General features: G+C 53.3%; 2 protein-coding genes across 2 annotated transcripts; both read left to right on the forward strand.

Moving 5' to 3' along the window:
- Positions 1-2,390: 2,390 nt before the first annotated feature.
- NXNL1 (nucleoredoxin-like 1) lies at positions 2,391-5,784 on the forward strand. The gene is made up of 2 exons (XM_012653984.1): positions 2,391-2,743; positions 5,472-5,784. Exons 1-2 carry the CDS (start codon positions 2,418-2,420, stop codon positions 5,782-5,784), a joined length of 639 nt encoding a protein of 212 aa, XP_012509438.1. The 5' UTR covers positions 2,391-2,417.
- Positions 5,785-12,157: 6,373 nt separating this feature from the next.
- On the forward strand, positions 12,158-18,373 carry TMEM221 (transmembrane protein 221). Its single transcript, XM_012654003.1, has 3 exons — positions 12,158-12,576; positions 15,006-15,091; positions 17,904-18,373. The coding sequence occupies exons 1-3, from the start codon at positions 12,257-12,259 to the stop codon at positions 18,371-18,373; spliced, it is 876 nt and encodes a 291-aa protein (XP_012509457.1). The 5' UTR covers positions 12,158-12,256.
- The last annotated feature ends 5,526 nt before the right edge of the window (positions 18,374-23,899 follow it).

Consider the following 23,899-nt stretch of genomic DNA (forward strand, 5'->3'; position numbering starts at 1 on the left):
AGAACAAGAGAAAAGAAGAAATATTGAAATAAAATGCCACAAGACGTTAGCGTGGGGGTTTTGCTATAAGTAGAACACGAACACTGCGTAGGAGTGAACAGTTCTCCCAGGCGAATGGCAATGCCCACCACAGCAGGGGTGTGAGTTTCCCAGGGCTGCCGGAACCATGTACTATAGCCCAGGTGGCTCAGAGCGACAGGAATTTATTCTCTTCCAGTTCTGGAGGCCAGAAGTCCAAAATCAAGGTGAGCAGCTGAGCTCCCTCTGGAGGCTCTAAGAGGAGGCTCCTTTCTTGCCTCATCCAACTTCTAGGGGTCCAGGTTTCCTTGGATTGTGGCCACATCACTCCAATCTCGCCCCTGTCTTCACAGGGGCTTCTCGGCCCTGCGTCTCCTCTTCTGTCTCTTATTAGGACACTTGTCAGTGGATTTGTGGCTCACCCAGATGATCCAGGATGATGTCATCTTGAAATCTTCAACTAATTATGTCTGCAAAGCCCCTTTCTTGCCAATAAAGTCCCATTCACGGGTTCTGGGGTTAGGGCATGGAGTTACCTGCTGGACGGCTGCCTTTCAACCCACCGCAACAGGAGAAAGGATTAGAGACAGAGTTCTCGATGGAGGGTGGTTCTGCCCCCTGGGGACACTTGCAACATCTGGAGACATTGTTTAATTGTTGTGATGAAGGGGGGGTGCTACTGGGCTGAGGCCAGGGACGCTGCTAAATGTCCTACGATGTACAAGACAGTCCCCCACATGCAAAAGAATGATCCTGCCCCAAATGTCAAGGGTGCTGCACTTTGGAAGCTGGGACAGACGAAATCCTGGGTCAGATGACACTGACGTGTGCACTCTGACAAATGTCATTCACTGGGTGACTTGCCCACACCCATCCGCTTCTGCAAGGCTCGGTGCCTCACTTGTAGGACTATTCCGAGAACACAAGGCGCTTGAAACACCGTAGAAGAGTTCTCGCTCTCTTTTTTTTTTTTTTTTTTTAAGATTGTCACCCAGGCTGGAGTGCAGTGGTGCCATCACAGCTCACTGTCACCTCAAATTCCTGGGCTCAAGCGATCCTCCTGTCTCAGCCTCCTGAGTAGCTGGGGCTACAGGTGCATGCCACCAGGCCCAGCTAAACTTTTAAACTTTTTCGTAGAGATGAGGTCTTGCTGTGTTGCCCAGGCTGGTCTCAAACACCTGGCCTCGAGCCATTCTTCCTCCTCGGCCTCCCAAAGTGCTGGGATCACAGGCGTGAGCCACTGCGCCCGGCCAGAATGGTTTTTACATTGTTGAACATGTGGGGGGAATGACGGCGACTAATGCTGGTGACGTGTGAAAATCCTGTGCGACCCAGTGTCAGTGCCCATAGGTGCAAGTGGCCCCGGAACACAGACACAGACATTTATTCACACATTGTCTCTTTCAAGGTTCAAGTCGGCAGTTGCAGCAGAGACCACGTGGATTGCAAAGCCAGCATTTCCGTCCTGGGCCTACAGACAAGGTGTGCAGCGCCCTGGTCTAGACTGGCTTCCTTACATGGGGGTCTCAAGGCAGAGTTCCGACAGTGGAAAGTAAGAGGCACAGCCGGGTCAGGAGGATCGCCCGAGGCCAGGAGTTTGAGACCAGCCTGGGCAACATATCGAGACCCCATCTCTTTAAAAAAGACATCCTTGGAACTCACGCCTTCTGCCACATTGTATTGGTCAAAGCAAGTCACAAAACCAGGCCCAGATTCAAGGAGAGAGAAACCGGTCTCCACCTCTTGATGGGGTCGGGGGACTGCAAAATACTGTGGCCCTGATTGTCAACTTTCTACACCAGGGCAATGTTAAGGCGTGGCTGGGCCAGACAGAATCTGGGAGGATGGAGAAAAAAAATACATGTTCATTTTCATTAACTTCTCGGTGGAATTTAGCATGTCCTCTCCCTGCGAATGCAGGCGTTGGCCAGCCCTGGGACTGTCACCCGTGGAAATCAAAGATAATTTCATAGCACATCCTGGTCATAGGAGACACCTCAAAATGTCACTGACACTCATCTCGACTTAGGCTTCACGGTAATAGGTAGAGCGCCTGTCAAACCGCGTTACTTAATGCGTTTGTGAAGAAGCATGTATGTTTTTGTATCACAATTTAACAGAATATTTCCACACCTGTATGTCGGGATGATCGGTTTCCTTTGCAATCCTGCGCATTTCTCTGAATGCATTTGTGGCTCTCTCCTGAGACAGAAGGGCACACGGGGAGCCCCGCCCCCTGACCTTGGAGGTGTCCCCGAACCAGGTCGAGGTGGAGGTAGATTAGTCCTAAGCCGGTTTCGTAAAGATTTCTATTCCTAGGAGAGAAGCCAGCCAGCAGACCTGGGGCCACACCACGAGGGGTCCCTCCGCACTGTCTCCAGCACCCAGCCGAGGCTTCCATGGCCTCCCTGTTCTCTGGCCGAGTCTTGATCCGGAACAATAGTGACCAGGACGAGCTGGACACGGAGGCTGAGCTCAGCCGCAAGCTAGAGAACCGGCTGGTGCTGCTGTTCTTCGGTGCTGGGGCTTGTCCCGAATGCCAGGCCTTCGTGCCCATCCTCAAGGACTTCTTCGTGCGGCTCACAGATGAGTTCTACGTGCTGCGGGCGGCCCAGATAGCCCTGGTGTATGTGTCTCAGGACCTCACAGAGGAGCAGCAGGACCTGTTCCTCAGGGACATGCCTGAGAAGTGGCTCTTCCTGCCCTTCGAGGATGACCTAAGGAGGTGAGGTGGGGCAGGGAGGTCAGGGAGGGCTTCCTGGAGGAGGGGGCATCTCTACTGAAAGTGAAGCATTTGTATATTGATTCATCCATTCCATCCAGAGTGAAAGAGTGAATGAGCAGTGCCTATGGGCCAGTCCATGGACCAGGAACTGGGGGTAAGAGTGGGGTGCACATGCCAGCTTCCATCCCACCCCCAGGAAGCTTATAGCCTAGTGAGGGCAACGCATGGGAAACAAAGACTCAAATATATAGCAGCAAACCGCAGTTGTGCTCTGGAGGACAAAGGGAGGTGGCCAAGTGGAAACGCTATGGGAAAACCTTGCCGAGGTTCAAAGTCAGAGGATGCTTCCCCGAGGAAGTGGCTTTAAAGAGAGATGCCAAGAACATGGAAGGGAGGAGGGTGGACGATGAGGAAAGAGAAGGGTTCCTAGGCAGAGGGCACAGCACAGACAAAGGCTTAGAGGCCGGCAGAGAAAGAATGGCCAGTGCAGGGAAACCGTAAGCAATTTCTGGGTGTGAGAGGTCAGTGGAGCAGAGCCACCTTGAGTGTGGGCATGATCTCCAGAGTAGCAGGGAGCCATGGTGGGCATTAGAGCTGAGAGAGAGGTAGTCGGATTCAAGGAGATGCCCCAAAAACAGTATTATAGTTTGACTTTTTATTATGCAAAAATGTTCAGACATAGCAAAAAGTCGAAAGAAGCGTGCGATGAAACCCACGGCAACTGTTAACATTCTGCCATGTCTGCTTTGTCAGCGTGTGTGGGCCTGTGTGTGTAGTTGTGTTGAGCCGTTTGAAAGTGGGCTGCAGACTTCACGACATTTGACCGAGTTCATTCGTTTTGTTGTTGAAGTTGGAAATTTCTGGTCATGGGGACCTTCGTCTCCACCCAAAATGATCAGTTTGGACACTGGCTCACTCCCACTGCTCTTTGGAGCCGAAGAGTTTGCTCTCCCCAGACTGGTAACTTTACCCTCCCCGGGGCAGAAACGCCAGCTGGGAGGGCATCACAGACAAATGCTGACCTCGTTTGAGACAGGGGCCTCTTGACAAAACATTCGCCCAGAATAGAAACTTGCCTGGGCAGTCCCCGTCCTGCCACCCCCGCCCGCCTTCAGAGTGTGGAGTTGTCAAGCCACCAGGCCTGGTTTTTTTTTTTTAGAGACAGGATCTTGACCTGTCGCCCAGGCTGGAGCGCAGAGGTGCAAAATCACAGCTCACTGCAGCCTCAAACTCCTGGGCTCAAGCAAAGTGATCCTCCCACCTCAGCTTCCCAAGTAGCTGGGACTACAGGAGAACACCATGCCTGGCTAATTTATGTTTTTACTTTTTTCAGAGACAGGATCTCACTATGTCGCCCAGGCTGGTCTCGAATTCCTGACCTCAGGCGATCCTCCTCCCGCCTTGGCCTCCCAAAGTGCTGGGATTACAGGAGTAAGCCACCGCACCTGGAGTTGCTAGATAAAATAAAGTTTGCCCTGTTAAATTTAAATTTCCAATAAACAACAAATAATATCGTAGTGTAAGTATGTCCCAATGAATACTAACAGATTATTCGTTGTTTATCCGAAATTCGAATTTAACTGAGTGTCCCGTATTTTCAATTACTAAATCTGGCAACCTCCTCCTGTGGGATTTTGCAAGTACCATGTGTTCTCTTCCTGGCAGCCTGGAAAATGGCCGCCCAAGAACCCAGCAGGCTGAAATGAGGCCCAGGAGGCTGAGGCAGGAGGATCGCTTGAGCCCAGAAGTTGGAGGTTGCTGTGAGCTGTGATGACGCCACGGCACTCTAGCCCGGGCGACAGAGCAGGACCCTGTCTCAAAAAAAAAAAAAAAAGGACCATGGCGGGCCCAGTTTGGCAGCCAGTACTTGATGTTTGGTCCAGGGTGTTCTGGGGACATGGAAAGCGTCTCATGACTTCCAGTGAGTAACGCATAGAACAAAATCAAAACTCCTCACTATCACCCTCCAGGGCCTGCATGATCAGGGCTGTACCCCAACCACCCTCCCACCTCGGGGCCTTTGCACATGCTGTGCCTTCTGCCTGGACCACCCTTCTCCCAGCCCCCCATCCCACAGATCTCAGCTCAGAGGCCACCTCCTTGGAGAGGCTCTCTCTGGCCAGACAGACCTTCCTCAGCTTAATATTTCTCCGTGGTGTCTATCGGAGTCATTCCTCCCTTCATCCCGGACACATTTCCTGAGCACTTACGCTCTGCCTGGCACTGTTTCAGGCACTAGGGACATCAGCGAATGGCGACAGAAACCCATGCCCCTGCGGATCTGCAGTTCCAGTGTGGGAGAAAAGGATAAGGAGGCATAAATAGACCATAGATGTGTCGGCTGCTGAAGGGCACGAGGGGAAACCCTGCAAAGCAGGAGGAAAGGACAGATTGGAAGTCTGCATGATCTGGGGGCCCGAGACAGAGTCTCACCGTCGCCCGGGGTAGAGTGCCGTGGCGCCATCAGATCCGGAGTCTTAACGTGCAGATGTCTGGGGAGAGTGCTCCAGGTGGGGGACACGGGCAGTGCAAATGTCCTGAGGTTGAAGCACGCCCGAGGCACAGCGCGGAGGCCAATGCGTCTGGACCTGCCTTGGTCCTCGCATATGCCTGGTGCCAGGCAGGCACGGGACAGTGTACACAGAAGGCGCCCGATAAGTACAGGGAGGAGGGACGTGGGCCTCCCCGGTTTCAGGGTCAGGGACAGACTGACCCGCCCGCCCCGCAGGGACCTCGGGCGCCAGTTCTCCGTGGAGCGCCTGCCGGCGGTCGTGGTGCTCAAGCCGGGCGGGGACGTGCTCACGCGCGACGCGGCCGAGGAGATCCAGCGCCTGGGGCCCGCCTGCTTCGCCAACTGGCAGGAGGCGGCCGAGGTGCTGGACCGCAGCTTCCTGCCGCCCGAGGACCTGGAAGACGCGGTGCCACGGAGCCTCACCGAGTGGCTGCGCCGCCGCAAGTACCGCGTGGAGAAGGCGACCCGGGGCGGCGGCGGCCCCGGCGGGGAGGACGAGGCAGAGGACGGGGCCCCGGGACTGCTCTGACCCTCCGGCGGGGGCGCGTCGCTGCAGGGGTGGCGGGTCTGTGCGGAGCCCGGCCCCGGGGGAGCAGGCTGGGGGAGGGGAACGTGCCCTGGGCCCTCTGGGGGTGGAGGGCGGGGACCGGAGAGGGGACAGTTCTGAATTCTCCGCAGGAGGAAGGAGGGACTGAGCACTGGACTTGAGCAGCGGGAAGGGGGGCCGTCTCCGCTCTGAGCGCACCCCAAAGGCAGGAGGAGCCGGGCCCTCTGAGCTCGGGCGCTGCAGAGCGAAGGAAGGCAGAGCGGTGCGGGGTGGGATGTCTGGATTCCGAGGTCTGGGGCACCCAGGATGGGCCGGGGGTGGGCTGGGGAGGGGGTCTCTGTTCTGCGACACCCCGTCACCCCCAGGGCCCCGTCCCGGCCTTCTCGCCACGGGCCGGGCCAGGGCGCTGAAGTAGGGGCAGCTGTCAGAGATCTCCAGAAATATTTTTGAGAAGGGGGTGTGGTTACTGACTCCAAAATGGAAAAATGCAAAGTCAGATCGAATAAACGTGCTGAAAACGCCGAGCCCGTGGCACGTCAGCGAGCGGTAGACACGGCCCCTGCGAGCGGAGTCTGCGTCGTGCGTCGAACGAGCTGCCGAGTTTCGCAGCCGAACCACAGCCGGCCTTTGCCCGATCTCTGCTTCACACGGACGGGTCCCGACGCCAGCCAGGGCCACGATCCTCGCAGGTCTCCGCCCGCCCCTGCTGGACCCCGGAGGTCCCCGGGGGAGAGAGCAGAATACGGAAATCGAAAACCCCAGTTTAGAACCCCATGCCGGCTTTGTGACCGTGAGACGGTCACCCCGCTTCGCTAAGCTTCATTTCTTTCCTCTGGAAAATGAAAATAAGGCCAGGTCCTACCTGGCCGGTGAGTTAAGAAGGCAGAGCAGGTGCTCGCTCGGTTTTGCCCTCTGGCGCCGCCTAGCGGCGGGACGGGGTGGCACGTCTTCGGGGCGGGGTACCTAACAAGCAAATGTCCTATGTCAACCACTCCTCTTGTGCCCGGTTTCCAAAAAGGGTTTCCTGGGAGGAAACCCAGGAAACTAACAGGCGTGTCCGTGGAAACTAACAGGCGTGACTACGGTGGGCGGGGATCTGACCGATGGGAGGAAGGAGGCTGGGGGCCCTGGGAGGCCAGAGGGGCTTGGGTGCTGGACCACAGCGCCTCGCTGCATTCTCTCCTCCACTCCCAATCTCCAGGCAGGGAAACTGAGGCTCAGGACTGTGATGTCGCCTGTTGCTGCAGGTTCCAGCCCTCTCTGGACCTCATCAGTTGCATCTCTGAAATGGGTGCGTTGGACCCCGTGTGATCATGGCACTTAAATTCTCTGTGCCTAATACCAGGTCACCCTTCTTGAACAAATCACAGGCCATGCAACTTGCCAACAGCGTTAATATTATTCCAGCCAGCATGCAGTGGCCAGTCTTCCCACCCGGGCAGTGAGGCTGGGGGGAGTCCACTTCTCGTCCCTGTTGGGCTGTGTTACCTGGACAGGTTGCTGGCACTTTCCAAGCTTCCCCCTCTCCCCCTCCTCCACCCCTCCCATCCCCAAGCCCACCTGTCAGTGCTGGAATGAGAAAGGACAGCCTGGCAAGTGGCCAAGGCAGATGAGAGTGGAGCCTTGCAGAGTTAACATAACTTTCCAAATTGAAGCCAGACACCCCCAAACTAGAGAGTCACCCCCCACACAAAGGATAAGTATTTATTTGTGTCCCTGCCAAGCCCCAACAAATCATGGTGAAACCTAAGACTGTGCCATAATGACCTTTGGCCATTTTGTGGAATCGTCCCTTTACTTGCAGGTTTAATGTATGCTTGCACCTCCTCCACCAGGCTGTGAGCCCCGGAAGGGCAATCGGGACTGTCTTGGTCACCACTGGGTCCCCAGAGCTGGGCATATAGGTGGGCTCCCATTAATGTCTGCTGAATAAATAAATGAAAGTATCTTACATCTCTGTATCCCCAACACCCAGCACAGAGCTGGGCCTCTGATCCAAATGAGTTCCTGAGACACAGCTACCCTAATGTGAGACTTTTCCTTACCTGTAAAACGTGGAAAATTCACCCTAACTTCAGCAAGATGAAAGAGTGGGTATGTTGGGCTGAGGCCTGGTGAATGAGTGAATGAATAAATGAATGAATAAACGGGTTTCTGTTACAGATGAGGAGGCCCAGAGAGGATAAGGGACTTGCCCAAGGCCACACAGCAGAGGAGACCACCTGGGATGAAGGGTCACCCCATAATCTCCCCTGGGATCATTTTATCTCTAAGGCACAAACTCTTCTCAATAGACCCCAAAAATTTGAAACCTGAAAAAAATAATTGACTCCAAAACTCTGAAAAGAGCCCTGAAAATCCCAAACCAGTGAAATCTGCCAGGTGCCTGTGAAGCCACACAGAGCAGCGAGTGGGGGCTGGGCTGCCAGGCTTGAATCCTGCTCTGCCCGCACTAGCTGTGTGACCTAGGGAGTCGCTGCACCTCTCTGTGCCTCAGTTTCCTCATCTGTAAAGTCCAGATGATATCAGGGCAGGGCTGCCGCAAGGTCTGAATGCACGAACACAGGGCCAGCCCACGGGAGGCCACCTTGACCTCATTCATCTCGATATTCTGGTCTAGCAGAAAAGTGCTACCTTTGAAACCATTTGCAGATTTGATTTCTCACACTTCGGAAGAATTCCAGAGTGGGAGTGCAAGATGATACATTCATTCCTGTGTCCAGCAAACATTTATTGAGGGTCTGCTAGGAGCTGAGCATGGTCCCAGACACAGAGACACAGTGGTGGACCGCTGAGACAGACACCTGCTTTCCTGGAGCTGGTCCCCAGTGGGGTGCTGCCGACTTCAGGCAACAACTTTTCACGCTGCGAAAGGAACAAAGTGCTTTGGGAAAACGGACAGTGAAAATGCAACAGACAGAATGGGAGAAAATTTTTGCAAATCATGTAGTTGATAAGGACTTGATATCCAGAATGTTTTAAGAACTCCTACAGTGCAACGACAAAAAGACAAACAAGTCAACTTAAGAATGGGATTTGACCAACCTACCATTGATCCAGCAATCCCACCACTGGGTATTGACCAAAAGGAAAAGAGATAGTTTTATCAAAAAGACACCTGTACGAGAATGTTTATTGCAGCACAATTCACAATTGCAAAGATGTGGAAACAACCCAAATGCCCATCAATTCATGAGTGGATTAATAAAATGTGGTGTATGTATACCATGGAGTACTACTCAGCCATGAAGAAGGATGACTTAATGCCTTTGCAAAAATTTGGATGGAACTGGAGACCATTATTCTAAGTGAAGTATCTAAAGAATGGAAAAACAAACACCAAGATACTCACTATTAAATTGCAACTAACTGGTGAGCACCCATGTGCACAGAGGGAAGTAAATCTCCAAGGAAATCAAGCAGGGGGGAGTGGGTGGAGGGGATGGGCAAAAATCTACCTGGTGGGTACAATGAACACTATCGGGGTGACAGGCACACTTATAATCCTGACTCGAGCATTACAAAAGCAATCCATGTAACCAAAACCATCTGTACTCCCGTAATACTTGGAAATTTTTTTAAAAATGGACTTGAATAGACATTCCTCCAAAGAAGATACGCAAACAGCCAACAAGCACATGAAAAGATGCTTAGCATCATTAACTATTAGGGAAGTGCAAATCAAAACCACAATGACACACCACTTTACACCCACTAAGGTGGCTCCAATCAAGGAAGAGTGTTGCTCCATGAATTAATATAGACGTGTTTGCAGACAGGATTTGTCTTAGGAGTTTTTCAGAGCTTTGCCCTGAAGGAATATGTGAACGTGTTGGTTTGCATTTCAAATGCTGTTGCACTCGGAAGGGCGTCTCTGAAAGACAGTAGCAGCTGTATTCCACAAGGGCCCCGTTTCTCAGACCTAAATGTTTGGATTTGCTTTGTAAAGCAAAGCGAATCTGTTAAAAGCTACAGGATGAGAGCTGACAATGGAGTGCCCCCTAGAACAGACAGCTGCCCGAATGGCTAAAAGCAAAGCTCCTGTTTTAACACTCTAGACTACCTGTCTCCATTCACAATAACCTAATAAACATGGAGCCAACATATCTCTGTTTAACCCCTCTGTTAAGTGATAAACTTACCTTAGAACTTAGAAGTTAACCTTTGAAAGATTTTGTAACCATTTGTTCACGTAGATAGAATTAGTTAAAGGATCTGTAGAAGCCTTTTGAAAATCTGTTAACCTGAGAGGAACTACCTGCTGTTATGTAAATCTGTGACCCCTGGCAACTAATCACTGTTCCCTATAAGTTACCATGTAAGACCTCATTCAGGGCTTTTGAGACCCACGGAGAAGGTCTAGGCCCCCTGAGATCCTGCTTTGCCTATAATCTTCATAAACTTATAAAACCATATCTTTGTCTCTGTGTATTCTTTTATTTTCCATTTTTCTCTATTATTTTCTTATCCCTTGCAACTCTACCAAAGGGACCTAGTTTTTGTTTGTTTGTTTGTTTGTTTGTTTGTTTTTTGAGACAGAGTCTCACTGTGTTGCCCGGGCTAGAGTGCCATGGCATCATCCTACCTCACAGCAACCTCAAACTCCTGGGCTCAAGCGATCTTCCTGCCTCAGCCTCACAAGTAGCTGGGACTACAGGCATGCGCCACCATGCCCGGCTAATTTTTTCTATACATTTTTAGTTGTTCAGATAATTTCTTTCTACTTTTTTTAGTAGAGACGGGGTCTCGCTCTTGCTCAGGCTGGTCTCGAACTCCTGAGCTCGAACGATCCACCCGCCTCGGCCTCCCAGAGTGCTAGGATTACAGGCGCGAGCCACCGCGCCCGGCCAGGGACCCGGTTTTTTGCTGGGAGCTTAGCTACCTCCCCGCAGAGGAGGAGGAGGAGGAGGAGGAGGGAACAGGTGTTGGTGAGGATGTGCAGAAAATAAGAAAAAAAAACCTCCTGTGTTGCTGGCGGGGATGTGAGATGATGCAGCTACAATGGAAAACAGTTTGATGGTTTCGCAAAAAGTTAAAGTTACCCTGGGACCTCAAACTTCCATTCCTAAGACTCCACCACTCCAAAGAATTAAAAGCAGCGACTCAAACAGATACTTGTACACGCACGTTCATAGCAGCATTCGTCACACCTGCCAAAAAGGCGGCAACAACCCAAATCGCCATGAGCGGATGAATGAATAAACAGAATGTGGTCCACCCACCCAATGGGAGGTTACTCGGCCATGAGAAAGAAGGAAGCTCTGACACCCGCTGCCACGTGGATGAACCTCGAAACACGCTGCCGAGTGAGAGAGGCCAGACACCAAGGGCCGCACAGTGTGGAACTCTATTGATAGGAAATGTCCAGAACAGGCCAGTCCACAGACACGGAAAACAGATTAGTGGCTGTCAGGGGCTGGGGGAGGGGGATGGGGAGTGACTGCTGATGGGGACGGGGTCTCCTTTTGGGGGGATGGAAATGTTCTGGAATTAGGCAGAGATGGTGATTGCACAGCATCGTGAATGTACTAAAAATCACTGAATAAAATGGGTTAATTTTATGTTCTGTAAATTTTACCTCAATTATTAAAAAGTATTGTGTGAGGAACAGGGGGTGCCAGTTGGGGAAGAGACCCAGGAGGGCGTCGTGGAGAAGCAACCTTTCCTCCAAACCTTAAAGGAGGTGAGCGGAGGGGAAATCGCAGCCAAGGGCAGGGTCCCCGAGTTGAGATCAAATAACAAAGTGAGTTATTTAAATTTTCTTTCTTTCTTTTCATTTTTTATTTGTTTTGGAGACAGGGTCTCGCTTTGTTTCCCCAGCTAGAGTGCGGTGGCATGATCCTAGCTCACAGCAACCTCCAACTCTTGGGCTCAAGCGATCCTCTTGCCTCAGCCTCCCGAGTAGCTGGGACTGCAGGCGAACGTCACCATGCCCGGCCAATTTTTCTATTTTTAGTAGAGACGGGGTCTCGGTCTTGCTCGAGCTGGTCTCGAACTCCTGACCTCAAGTGATCCTCTGGCCTCCCAGAGTTCTGGGATTACAGGCGTGAGCCACCGTCTTTCTTTCTTTCTAAACAACCATAAAGTCGGTGCTTTTATGAGATTAGCGTGCTGTGGGGTCCCACGGTCCAGGCCACGCCCCCGCCTCGCGCCCCGCCCCGTCAAGCCCCGCCCCGCTAAGACCAGTCGGCCGAGAGGGGGCGTCCGCGGGGCCCCCGGACAGAGGAGAAGAGACTTTGTCCCAAGTTTCCGCAGAGCTTAGGCGGCCCCGCTGCGGCCGACCAGCACCTCGGAGCCCCGGGCCGGCGTCCCCCGACCCAGACCCCGAACCTCCAGACGGCGGCCCCGCCCCTTCGGGGACCCCCCGGGAGGCCTCGGACGCCCCCAACCCCCCCGCCCCCAAAGCCACTTCGATTCCGCGACTGCCCCCGTCCCCGCCCGCAGGACCCCCGCCATGGCGCGGTCGTACGGCGGCCGGGTGCTGGCCGCGATGACCCTGCTGGGCATCCCGGCGGCCGTGCTGGCGGCGCTGGGCGCGCAGCTGCTGTTCCAGCTGCAGGCGGGCCGCACCGAGCTGCGGGGGCCGCGCGCCGACGGGCTGGGCCCCGAGCAGGGCGCCGGCCCGGGGCTGCCCGAGGACGCGGCCGGGGCGCTGCTGCCGCTGGCCGCCGCGCTGGCCGCGCTGGCCCTCGTGCTCGCGCTCACCTGCCTGCTGCTCGCCGCGCTGTGCGGCCACCTGGGCGCCGAGCTGGCGCGGGGGCCTGGCTCCGGCAGGTAGGAGGACCCGCCCCCCGGGGCCCAACCGGCTGGGGCCCGGCAAGCCGGGCCAGCCGCTGCCCTCCCTGGGCTTCGGGCCAGGGACAACTTCCCTGCACACTTCCCTCTCTCCCTGCCTCTCTCCGTCTTTTCCCCCCTTCATCCTTCCCTCCCTCCGTTCTTTTTGCTGAGATTTTACGGCAGGTGCAGCTATGACCGCGGCCCCTACTTTGCAGATGAGCAAACTAAGGCTCAAAGAGGGCGCGGACCGGCAAGCCCCAGTGTCTGTGTCCATGGCGTTTGTCGTTTCAGGAGCCCTAAGCCCTCCCTGCCTCCTCCTCCGTGTGGATTAGCTCGGCGGAGGCCCAGGTGCTATTATCCACCTTTCGAACTGCGCCTCAGGCGGTTGAGGCTGCTCTCTCCAAGCTGCCGGGCTTGCAAGTGGGTGGGCTGGGTTTGAACTTGGGTCTGGTAGAACCAGAGCCTGTGCGGTGGCCTGAGGTAGTGTTCCTTCCGCAGGGACCTGAGTTCAGGGATGTGGGCATAAAGGGGTGCCTCTGTCAGGGCAGGGAATGTGGAATGAGGGTCCTTCCTTGAGCCGAGGACTCCACTGTCCCACGTGTGAACAGACCTGCCCTCGTGGAGTCACAGACTGATCAATAGTGTCAGATGGTGATGAATGCTGGGAAGGAAAGAAAACGAGGGACGAAGGGGGATGGGGGACCCGAGCTGAAGGAGGGGAGGAGGCAGAAGACCTGGGGGTCTGGGATGCAAGCAGCGGAAACAGCATGGACAAAGGCCCTGGGGCAGGAAGGAGCTTGGCGGCTGAGAGGGAGATAGAAGAGGCTGGTGCGGCTGGAGAACAGGATGCAGGGAGATGGGGGCTGCGCAGTCAGAAGGACGGGACCATGTGGGGCCTCGTGCCCATGGTGAGGACTTTGGGGTTTACCCTGCCTGGGAGGGTTGTGAATGAGCCGGGAGGTGATCTGATTTAGGTTTGGAATAACCCTCTCTGGCCACTGTGCTGAAAAGGGGGCAGGCAGGGATACCAGAAAGGAGGCCACTTCCACTGTGCTGGTGGGAGGTGAGCAAAGACGGAAGCTCTCAGAGCCTCCATTTCCTCCTCAGTCACTGTCATCTCTTGGGGTCACTGTTTCTACCATCATTAGTAGCAAGTGACCCTCAGCCTCCTCATCTCCCAAATAAGCTATGGTCTGTAAAATAATGGAAGTCAGGTGTGTCGCAAGTATGTGTATGTAGTAGCTGCTCCGTGAGTGTTGGATGTTTGAATGGACTGATGTATGTGGGTGGGTTGCAGGGAGGGGAATGGATGGTGGCTGGATGGATCGATGGGTGGATGATGGACGGGGGTACGGATGGTAAATGGGAGATGAATGGATTCGATGGACAAATGGATGGAGGTGGATGGATGGATGGTTGGATGAATGGATGCTTTTGAAATGAATGGATGGATTATTAGGGTATGATTAAATGGATAGATGGTTGTATGTGACTGATGATTGAATAATTGATAATGATGATTGGTAAGTAGATGGTGGACATTTACCTGGAAAGATGGATAGATGGGTGGATGGATGAACAGATAGATAGAGCATAGAGAAATGGATGGATATCAGGTGGTTGGATGGTAGATGTCTAAATGAATGGATGCATGGAGGGATGGATGGATGGATAAGTGTGGGTGGATGGATAGTGGATGGATGGATGGATGGATGGGTGGATGGATGGATAAGTGGATGGATGGTTGGGTGGATGGATGGATGGGTGGATGGATAAGTGGATGGATGGATGGATAAGTGGATGGATGGATGGGTGGATATGTGGATGGATGGATGGATAAGTGGATGGATGGATAAGTGGATGGATGGATGGGTGGATGGGTGGATGGATAAGTGGATGGATGGATGGGTGGATGGATGGATGGGTGGATGGATAAGTGGATGGATGGATGGATAAGTGGATGGATGGATGGGTGGATATGTGGATAGATGGATGGATAAGTGAATGGATGGATAAGTGGATGGATGGATGGATGGGTGGATGGATGGATAAGTGGATGGATGGATGGGTGGATGGATGGATGGGTGGATGGGTGGATGGATAAGTGGATGGATGGATGGGTGGATATGTGGATGGATGGATGGATAAGTGAATGGATGGATAAGTGGATGGATGGATGGCTGGATGGATAACTGGATGGACGGATGGGTGGATAAGTGGATGGATGGATGGGTGGTGGATAAATGGATGGATATAAATGGGTGGGTGAGTGGACGGATGATGGCTGGATCCTCACATAGATCTCAGGTCTACAAAACTCTGGGCCTTTGTCTCATTTAGGCCCCACTCCCTCCCTCACCTCGCTGGCCTCTCCCCCGCCAGCTCCACTTCCTGAGCCTTTTCATCCCTGCCCGCCTCCATCCCAGGTCTGACTGGTTTCTCTACGACTGCCGCCTCCTCAGACACATGGCCCTCGGCCTTTTCTGCTGCGGGGTCTCCGTCTACTTAGCAGGTGTGTGCTGGCATAGAACGTGGAGCGGAGGGCTCCGGGTTGGGCGGAGGGTGGTAATGGCCCCCAAATGGTCAGCTCTGGAGCCAGCCTGCCTGGGTTCAATTCTGGGCTCTGATACTTCGTTGCTCTGGGGCCTTGGGCAAATTCCCTTGCTGCCTCGGTTTCCTCACTAGTAAAATGAGAATGATAACTGTCTGTGCCTCGTGGAAGTGCTTGAGGAGATTCTGAGTTAACCCTCGAGAAAGCCCATGGGTGGCACCTGACCCCGGTGGGGCCTCCACACCTGGCAGTTGTCATCAGAACACTTCTGATGACGTCGCATCGGTTTTATACACTTGGCTCGAGCAAAAGTTTCCATGGCCTGGGTGGTTTCTAAGGACAGCGTTTCGCAGGTTGGAACGAGCGAAAACTGTTTTGCTCACAACTATCAGAACTTCCAGCTCAAAAATGGCTTCAGAAAAAACCTACACTTTATAAATCAGAAATGCAATTTTATATCCCAAATCATGAAGCAGAGTGAAAAATAATACCTCAGGTGCCAGAAGAACACGCCACACTGTCTTTCCTTCCTGATTTATAATAACTTTTCTCAGATCAACTCTCTCTCGCCCGCTCATGCTGGGAAAGGAATCGAATCATCAAGTGCCTTTAAAGAGGCTCCTAATGTCTTATACTGATCTTCAAAAAAATGTGTTGGCTGGGTGTGGCGGCTCACCCCCATAATCCCAGCACTTTGGGAGACTGAAGCAGGAGCATCCTTTGAGGCCAGGAGTTCAAGACCAGGCTGGGCAACACAATGAGACCCCGTCTCTACAAAAAATTTATATATTTTTTCTCTACAAAAAATTTAAAAATTAGCCAGGCATGGTGGCATATGCTTGTAGTCCCAGCTACTTAGGAGATTGAGGCGGGAGGATCACTTGAGCCCAGGAGTTTGAGGTTGTAGTGAGCCATGATCATGCCACTGCACTCCAGCCTGGGTGACAGAGTGAGACCCTGTCTCTAAAAAAAAAAAAAAAATGTGTTGATGAAGCTGCAACTCAATGCTGAAACATACGCAGGTCCCAGCCAGCCCTGTAAACAACTTATTTTACTGGAAGAAAAAATATATAACTGAATGAAAAACAAGGGATTAGCTATTACTATTTTTTTTTCTTAGTCCCACAATAGAGAAATAGAAGCTTAAAAAAATGTACTTAAAATATTTTTTATGAGACATGACCCTGGAGTGCATTGTGGGAATTTGTATGTAAATCACAGGGAACTCTGCAACACTTTTGTTATTTGACTTAATAAAATGGTCCACATGCGGATATTTTTAAAAAAGAAGAGTGGATGGGGGGCTAGTGTATCTAAAATTATCAGGAGTAGTTGGCCTCAGGTGTGGCTGGATCCAGGCGCTCGAATGAGGTTAGCAGAAATGCCTCTTGCTTCACCTCTGAGTGGGCTTTTCTCTGAGAATGACACCCATATCTGTATAGTATTTTTTTAAGAGATGGGGGTCTCGCTATGTTGCTCAGGCTGGTCTCAAACTCCTGGCCTCAAGTGACCCTCCCACCTCAGCCTCCCAAAGTTAGGGATTATAGGCGTGAGCCACTGCACTCAGACTATGAGCACTTTTGACACAATGCCTACAACCCGAGGCTTGCAAGGGCCAACAAAAATTTTAGAGACCTAGAGAACGAGATATCCTCGTTTTAAAATACAAGAAAACTCACAAAAGGCAAAAAAAAAAAAAAAAGAAACATTATGTCGGCCTCATTAAGCATAAAATTGAGAATTCATTCACCTCCCAGTTAGATTCTTTTTGAGGTTAGGTGACCTCATTCAGCAAGAATTCCCAAGCACGTCCAGCCAATCATCTATTCGTCGCTACCCAAAGCCACAAGAATAATTACAAAATCCCTTTCAAAATGTTTAGAGCAAAAAAAGTCCTTGGCCTTGCTCTAATATGTCAGACATGATGCAATGCAGTATCTTTGGAAGCAAGGTCGCAGAGCCAGAGAAAGCACAAAATAGCCCAGAAATTATCGAGAAGTCCCCACGGTCTGGGCTTCTGTCCTACCAATAATCCCACTGCAGGAAGAAAAGTCCTCCGTCCCAATAGCCCAAGCTAAAGTCCCAGGACGGACTCTGATAGGCTGAGCTTGGGTCATGTGATGTCCTTCCACCGATCACTAAGACCATGTGACTGGTGCCAAAGAGATGGGTCAGTGATCCTAGACCTGCCAGCCAGAATGGGGGTAGGGACTGGACCAGTGGTTCTCAGCTGGGGCTGATTCTGCCCTCGGGACATCTGGCAGTGTATAGAGACATTTTTGGTGGTCCTGACGGCCTTGGTGGTAGGATGCTGCTGGCATCTAGTGGGTAGAAGCTGCTAAATGTCCTACGATGCACAGGACACCACTAAGAATGGTGCCAACTGGACACTGTACAGGATGATGAAAGCTAGTTCAGGTCCTCAAGGTCAGGGTTACCGACCACCTTCTTGAGATTAGCTGAGGCCAGAGAAAGGCTGTGATGCTCTCAAGGTCACTCAAGCCTGAGGCAGAGCAAACCTGTGCACCCTATCGGGCGAGGATCCGTAGTGGACAGTGGCGTTGGGCATCTGAAGGCAGGCTGGCGCCCCACCCCCAGCCTGGCAGAACTGTCCTCCGTGTGCTTGCCAGCACCCTCTCCCCATTGCCCTGCTCCAGCTACACTGTCATGTTGCAGGGTTTTCACTGATTACTCCCTACTTGGGGGAACTCTCTGATGGCTTGGAGAGCAAATGTTTGTTGACTGAATAAATGAGAGCTGTTTCCTTCCCTAGCACTGTCCATCTATGCTTTGCTGCTATTCGAGATCGAAACAGGCGCAGCGGCTGCCTCCATCCTTGGCTCAGGTGCCCTGGTCCTGGTGGCTGTGCTGACCCACGCTCTGCTCCGGGCCGCCCGGGCCGCCCGCCGTGGACTCCATGAGTTGTCCCCACCATCCTTTGAAGACGACCTCGCCCGCCCTGCTGCAGTCTCCAAGGCCAGCCCCAGAGCTCAGCCCCAGCAGGGTAGCCATCGCCAGACCCCCTATTCGTCCTGCCCAGAACCTGGGGACCCCCTCAGGCCTGTGGTCACTGCCACAGCACCTGTAGCCCTGGGGGAAGGCCGGGAAAGCAGGCTGCCTGCACCCCAGATGCACCGAACACTGTCAGCCAGCATGGGGCACTGGGATGGGGTGACCTACGAGATGCGTAGTATGCTGGGCCACAGGCCAGGGGGCACAGGGAAGGACTCCACGCTGGTGTGAGCCCAGAGATCAAGGACGGGAGCCTGGTGTAAGGCAGCAAGAAAAGGATCCCATAGAGATAAGTCCGGGTTCAGCTGCAGTAGCAATAGGACTTGACTTTTTTCTCAGTTCAATGCATCCCTGGCTTTTGTCCTCAAGGTTGCCTCCTGGTGCAAAATGCCTGCCAGTGCTCCAGCCTTCACCTCCTTATTTGTAGGGAAAGGCAGAGGCCAGGACTGGTTTGATGTCTTCTGAAAGTCTTCCTGGGAGGCCTTGGAAACCTGTTTATATTTCACTGGCCGGAACAGAGCTACATGGCCACACCTTGCTGCAGGGGAGGCTGGGAAATGTGGCAGGAGGGGAGGGTGCGGCTTAGGCAGTGAATCTCTAAGTGTCTCCATCCATTTTACAGATGAGGAAACGGAGGCCCCAAGAGGGCAGTGACTCACCAGGGGTCCATGGCCTGTACTGAGCATCAGAGCCAGGACCCCCCACCCAGATCCTGTAATCCCCAAGCTGCTGACGGTGCAAGTCCCAGACTCTGCGATTCCCTGCTGCGCCCCCCGCACTATGAACATTTCAAACCCATGTTTGCGGAGCTCAGAGTAGCCCAAGGCTAGGGGTGCATCTGGAGGGCTGGACCCAGACTCCTGGCTGTGTGTGGGCCTTTGGCTGAGGGCCACTCTGTGCCTCAGTTTCCTCCTCTGTAAAATGGAGACAGGAAATGGCCCCGCCTCCTAAGGCTCCCGGTAGATGAGTGACTTCATGTGAGCCACTCTGGGGACCTTCTCACGGTGGGTCCTCAATGCATGTCACTGTTTCTGTGCTGCTGTGGCTCGGGTGCTTGGCGGCAGGACATTGCCCTGATGGGCAGTTTCTGGGGCTCACAGAGCTGACAGAGGGGTCTCCAGAGGCTTCCTGTCTTGCACGACCCACAAATAAACTCCGATGCTTACTATTTCTGTGTTACTTGATCCACATCCAGTCTCGCTGGGTGGCCAAGCCCAGGGCTGTGGGCGGGCCCGGCGTGAGGGGTGGGGAGGGCAGGGTGTGCCCCTTGTAACCCCCAGCCTGGGACCCCGAGTTCCACCAGCTTTCACACACAGGAATTTCCCTGGGGTGGGCATGGTCTGGCCCCCACCTCCACCCCAAATGGACACATGTCCCCAGAAGTCTCCCCGTCTGTCCCTTCCTGGGCCACTTGGGGACTCGAGGGCCTAGGGTGTGGAGAAAATTCAGCCACATGGTGGCTTGAGACCCCACTGGGACCTCTCCCAATGGGCAAAGAGGTGACTGCCCCCAACAGCGGGCTAGTCCTCCCGGCGGAGACTCAGCTGGTCAGATACACACAGGTCAAGGTGCCCCGCCAGCTTCAGCCACCTCTTCCTGGGGCCCCGCCTGGAAAGCTGCGCAGAACTCCTCATCGCCCGGAGTGGGAGGAAGGCTCACTATCTTCCTGCACACCCTCAGTAGGGCTTGGCACGCGGGGGCCCCCAGGAGGCACAGGCTCTTGGCCAGTGCGACACATATTGACTAAGGATAGAATAGATTAATGGTGCATCTTTGTTGCAGAGCCAGGACTGCCTGGCGCTCTAGGTGCTTTGCTGGCCTCAGTTAATCCCCAGGACAGGTCGGGTCACAGATAAGGAAACTGAGGCATGTGGCTGGAACCTCGGGATCAAGTTAGCCAGGTCTCCAGGAGAGAGCAAGTGCCTAGGCAACACTGGAGCCTCGGGTTTCTGCGAACTCTCTGGAATGGGGCAGGGCCCGGGACTGTGAGGTGGGGGAGGGAGAGCGGTGAGGAGGAAGGAGCTCCCGCCAGCTGCCGGCATGGAGTGCCCCATGGCCTGGGCTGGTCAAGGGACTAGGAGTTGGACCCGGGGCCTCTACCCCAGTTCAGGAGCAGAAGATGCCAGCGTCTTCCCCAGGGCCGGGACTGGGGGGTGGAAAATTGAAAGAGGCCAGGGCCAGGCTCTGTGGCTCATGGTTGTAATCCCAGCACTTTAGGAGGCCGAGGTGGGAGGATCGCTTGAGGCCACGAGTTCGAGACCAGCCTGGACAACATAGCAAAACCCTGTCTCTACAAAAATAATTTTAAAAATTTTAAAAAGAGGTCCAAAAGAATTGAAAACAGGTATTCAAACAAGTCCTCGTACACACATGTTCACAGCAGCACGGGGTGGAGACAGCCCGAACACCTGTCAGCAGACGAATGAGAAATGTAAAGTAGTCCGTGCACACAGTGGATTATCACTCAGCCACGAAGAGCAATGAAGCTCTGACACCTGCTACACCAGACACCAAAGGCCACGCCGTGTGGAACTCCACCAACGGGACGTGTCCGGAACACACCGATCCACAGAGACAGGAAGCAGAACGGTGGCTGCCGGGGCTGGGGGAGGGGGTGGGGAGTGACTGCTGATGGGGACAGGGTCTCCTTTTGGGGGATGGAAATGTTCTGGAATTAGACAGAGGTGATGGCTGCACAACACTGTGAATGTACTAAATGCTTGAATTGTTTGCTTTCAAATGGTTAATTCTATGTTACCTGAATTTTACCTCCATTGAAAAAAAAACAGGTAATAAGGTTCTCAGGCTCCTGCAGGTTCAGGGTGGGGTCCCGAGCACGAAGAGAGCACCTCCTTAAGTGTCGCACCCTGGGGGCCCCACCAGCGTCACCCCGGGCTGTCGGGCCTAACCTCTTTAGCTCTGGAACTGGAGCCGGGAAACCGCAGGCTTCCAGCCCGGGAGGTCGGCTGAGAGCGCCGCACAAAGGCGCCGCCGAATCCTGGCCCGGCCTGCGCTGCCCTGGAAGGGGAACGGAGGAGCCGCAGTCAGAACGAGGCTGATCTGGGGCTGCAGCCGAACGCTCAGGTCTCAGAGGCACCTGACCAGGGTGTCGCATGCTGCGTGCAGAGCGTTCCAGGACCTAGACAGACCTGGTCAGGGAACAGTCAGGCGACTTGCTCTTTGGTTTTCTTCTTTATAAATAGGGGTAACCTCGCGCCCACCCCACCAAATCACAGCCTCGAGGACCTGATCGGAAAGGGTATCAGTGTCTCTCCGAATTCCACAGGCGTCGCAAACGCAAACAACTGTTAGCATCCTGGTGTGTTTTTCGGGTGTGGACAATGTCAATCGAAGACGTTGCCTTGGGGCAGAACCAGACCCTGAGATGATTGCGGACAGGTAGATTGCAGCAAGCCCCGGAGACCTGCAGAGGGCGCCGATGAGCAGACAGTGCTGTGGGCACCCAGAGCTCGTGCTGCTAGGGTCCCCAAGGAGATGGCATGGTGCACACTGCAGAGAGCTCCCGCCCTAAGGGCCATGGGGCTGGGGTGCTTGTCCTCCGACTGTCACCGGCACTGTCTGAGAGCTGCTTGCTCAGGTGTTAACACCTCCAACTTCCGGCCTGCCCAAGTGCACCGGCGGGACACAGTGCTGGGCCCCCAGGAGGCCCCAGGCAGAGTGACAACCTGCCTGCTATGAACAACCTTCACCATGTGGAGATAGGGCACCGGGAGGATTCTTGCAACGGCGGGCATAAACGGGGCGTCCAGAGCGCTTCCCCATACTTTGTGGTTAAGAGGAGCTGTTGATTTTTGGATGCACGCTGTGTGCCCAACACCCCGCCCGACCCACACAGGCGTCGTCTGTGGGCGTTACCATTACTGTCCCCTCCACACGGCAACCGATATCTCTCCTTTACTGCTGCGCATAAAACGTGAAAGTGGCAGGATAGAGCTGGGGTCCTCCGTGCTGGTGACATGAAAAACAGCAGCCAGGTGCCACCTTGAAGGAGAATAATCAGCCCGAAAGGGGCTCGTTTATTCCAGCGAGCATTTTATTAACAGCCTTCAAGTCAGAATTCTTGGAGCCCATGTAAAGTTTGGGAGGAGCCCTGGTTTTTTCTCTACCAGCCACTTTGTAGGTGGCCAATGGGCATGGCGACACTGTGGGACAGAGAGGAGCTTGTAATCGTTATATATACTCAGCGAAAAGAAGTATTTCTAAATAATATATTTTGGGTGAAATAAGAATTTTGGAAAGCCCTCTCTTTTCAGGATGGTTCTAGGTGTGGTGACATTGAACGTGACAGCTCAGACACGCCACAGTGTGTTTATTTGGACCAAGGGAGTAAGAGCCAAAGAAATGCTACCTAATAACCACACACATTTCCTTCCCTGACTTCTGTGTCCTTTTCGTTTGTATCAGTTAGCTACTGCTGCATAACAAATTCCCTCTAGCCACCAATTTAGCAGCTTAAAACCACATACTTCTATTATCTCACTTTCTGTGGCTCAGGAATCTGAGCCCAGCTCCATGGGTCCTTTCCTTCAGGGTCTCTCACAGGCTATACCCAAGGTTCAACTGGGGTAGGATCGGCTTTCAAGCTCACTTTGTGGTTGTGGATGGGATTCAGTTTATTGATTGTTTGAGTGATTGACAGAGTCTTGCTCTGTTGCCCAGGCTGCTACTGCAGTGGTGTCACCATAGCTCACAGCAACCTCAAACCCCTCGGCTCAAGTGATCCTCCTGCCTCAGCCTCCTGAGTAGCTGGGACTAAAGGCATGCACCACCACGCCCGGCTAATTTTTTCTACTTTTAGTTGTCCAGCTAATTTCTTTCTATTTTTAGTAGAGATGGGATCTCACTCTTGCTCAGGCTGGTCTCGAACTCCTGGCCTCAAGTGATCCTCCTGTCTCAACCTCCCAGAGTGCTAGGATTACAGGCGTGAGCCACCAGGCCCAGCCGAAACAGAGTCTTGCTCTATTGCCCTGGGTAGAGTGTAGTGGCATCATCATAGCTCACTGCAACCTCAAACTCCTGGGCTCAAGTGATCCTCCTGCCTCAGCCTCCCAAGTAGCTGAGACTACAGGCGTGTGCCACCATGCCCGGCTAATTTTTCTATTTTTAGTAGAGACGAGGTCTCACTCTTGCTCAGGCTGATCTCGAACTCCTGAGCTCAAGCAATCCTTCTGCCTTGGTCTCCCAGAGTGCTAGGATTACCAGTGTGAGCCACTGCACCCAGCCGGAATTCAGTTCCTTGCAGGCTGTTGAGCTCAGGGCCTTGGTTCCTTATTGGCTGTTGGCTAGAAGTCATCCTTAGTTCTGTGACACATGGTCCTCTTTATAGGGCAGCTTGCTTCGTCAAAGCCACTCATCCTGGAAGTGACATCCCATCACTTACTGTGCTCTATTGATTAGAAATGGCTGGGTACACTGGCTCACGCATGTGATCCTAGCACTCTGGGAGGCCAAGGCAGGAGGATGGCTTGAGCCCAGGAGTTTGAGGTTGCTGTGAGCTAGGCTGACGCCATGGCACTCATTCTAGCCCAGACAACAGAGTGAGACTCTGTCTCAAAAAAAAAAAAAAAATAAAACTCTGGTGAGAGGAATGGCCAAAATTAACAAGATTGACAGTGCCAAGTGTTGGCAAAGACGCGGAGACATTCGCTGTGCATTGAAGGGTGAGCTGGTACAACCACTTGGCTGTATCTTACCACAACTTAGGTCTTCCACACAAGCCAGCACTTTCACTCTGGA

The sequence above is a fragment of the Propithecus coquereli genome, unplaced genomic scaffold, assembly GCF_000956105.1.
Source record: "Propithecus coquereli isolate 6110/MARCELLA unplaced genomic scaffold, Pcoq_1.0 Scaffold438, whole genome shotgun sequence".
Classification (NCBI taxonomy): Eukaryota; Metazoa; Chordata; class Mammalia; order Primates; family Indriidae; genus Propithecus; species Propithecus coquereli.

What these genes read in the sequence shown, in the direction of transcription:
- NXNL1 (XM_012653984.1), top strand. Translation starts at nt 2,418, where the DNA reads ATGGCCTCCCTGTTCTCTGGCCGAGTCTTGATCCGGAACAATAGTGAC. An exon ending in TTCGAGGATGACCTAAGGAG is followed by an intron (nt 2,744 to 5,471) that starts GTGAGGTGGGGC and finishes CCCGCCCCGCAG; the next exon opens with GGACCTCGGGCGCCAGTTCT.
- TMEM221 (XM_012654003.1), top strand. Translation starts at nt 12,257, where the DNA reads ATGGCGCGGTCGTACGGCGGCCGGGTGCTGGCCGCGATGACCCTGCTG. An exon ending in CGGGGGCCTGGCTCCGGCAG is followed by an intron (nt 12,577 to 15,005) that starts GTAGGAGGACCC and finishes CCTCCATCCCAG; the next exon opens with GTCTGACTGGTTTCTCTACG. An exon ending in GGTCTCCGTCTACTTAGCAG is followed by an intron (nt 15,092 to 17,903) that starts GTGTGTGCTGGC and finishes TTCCTTCCCTAG; the next exon opens with CACTGTCCATCTATGCTTTG.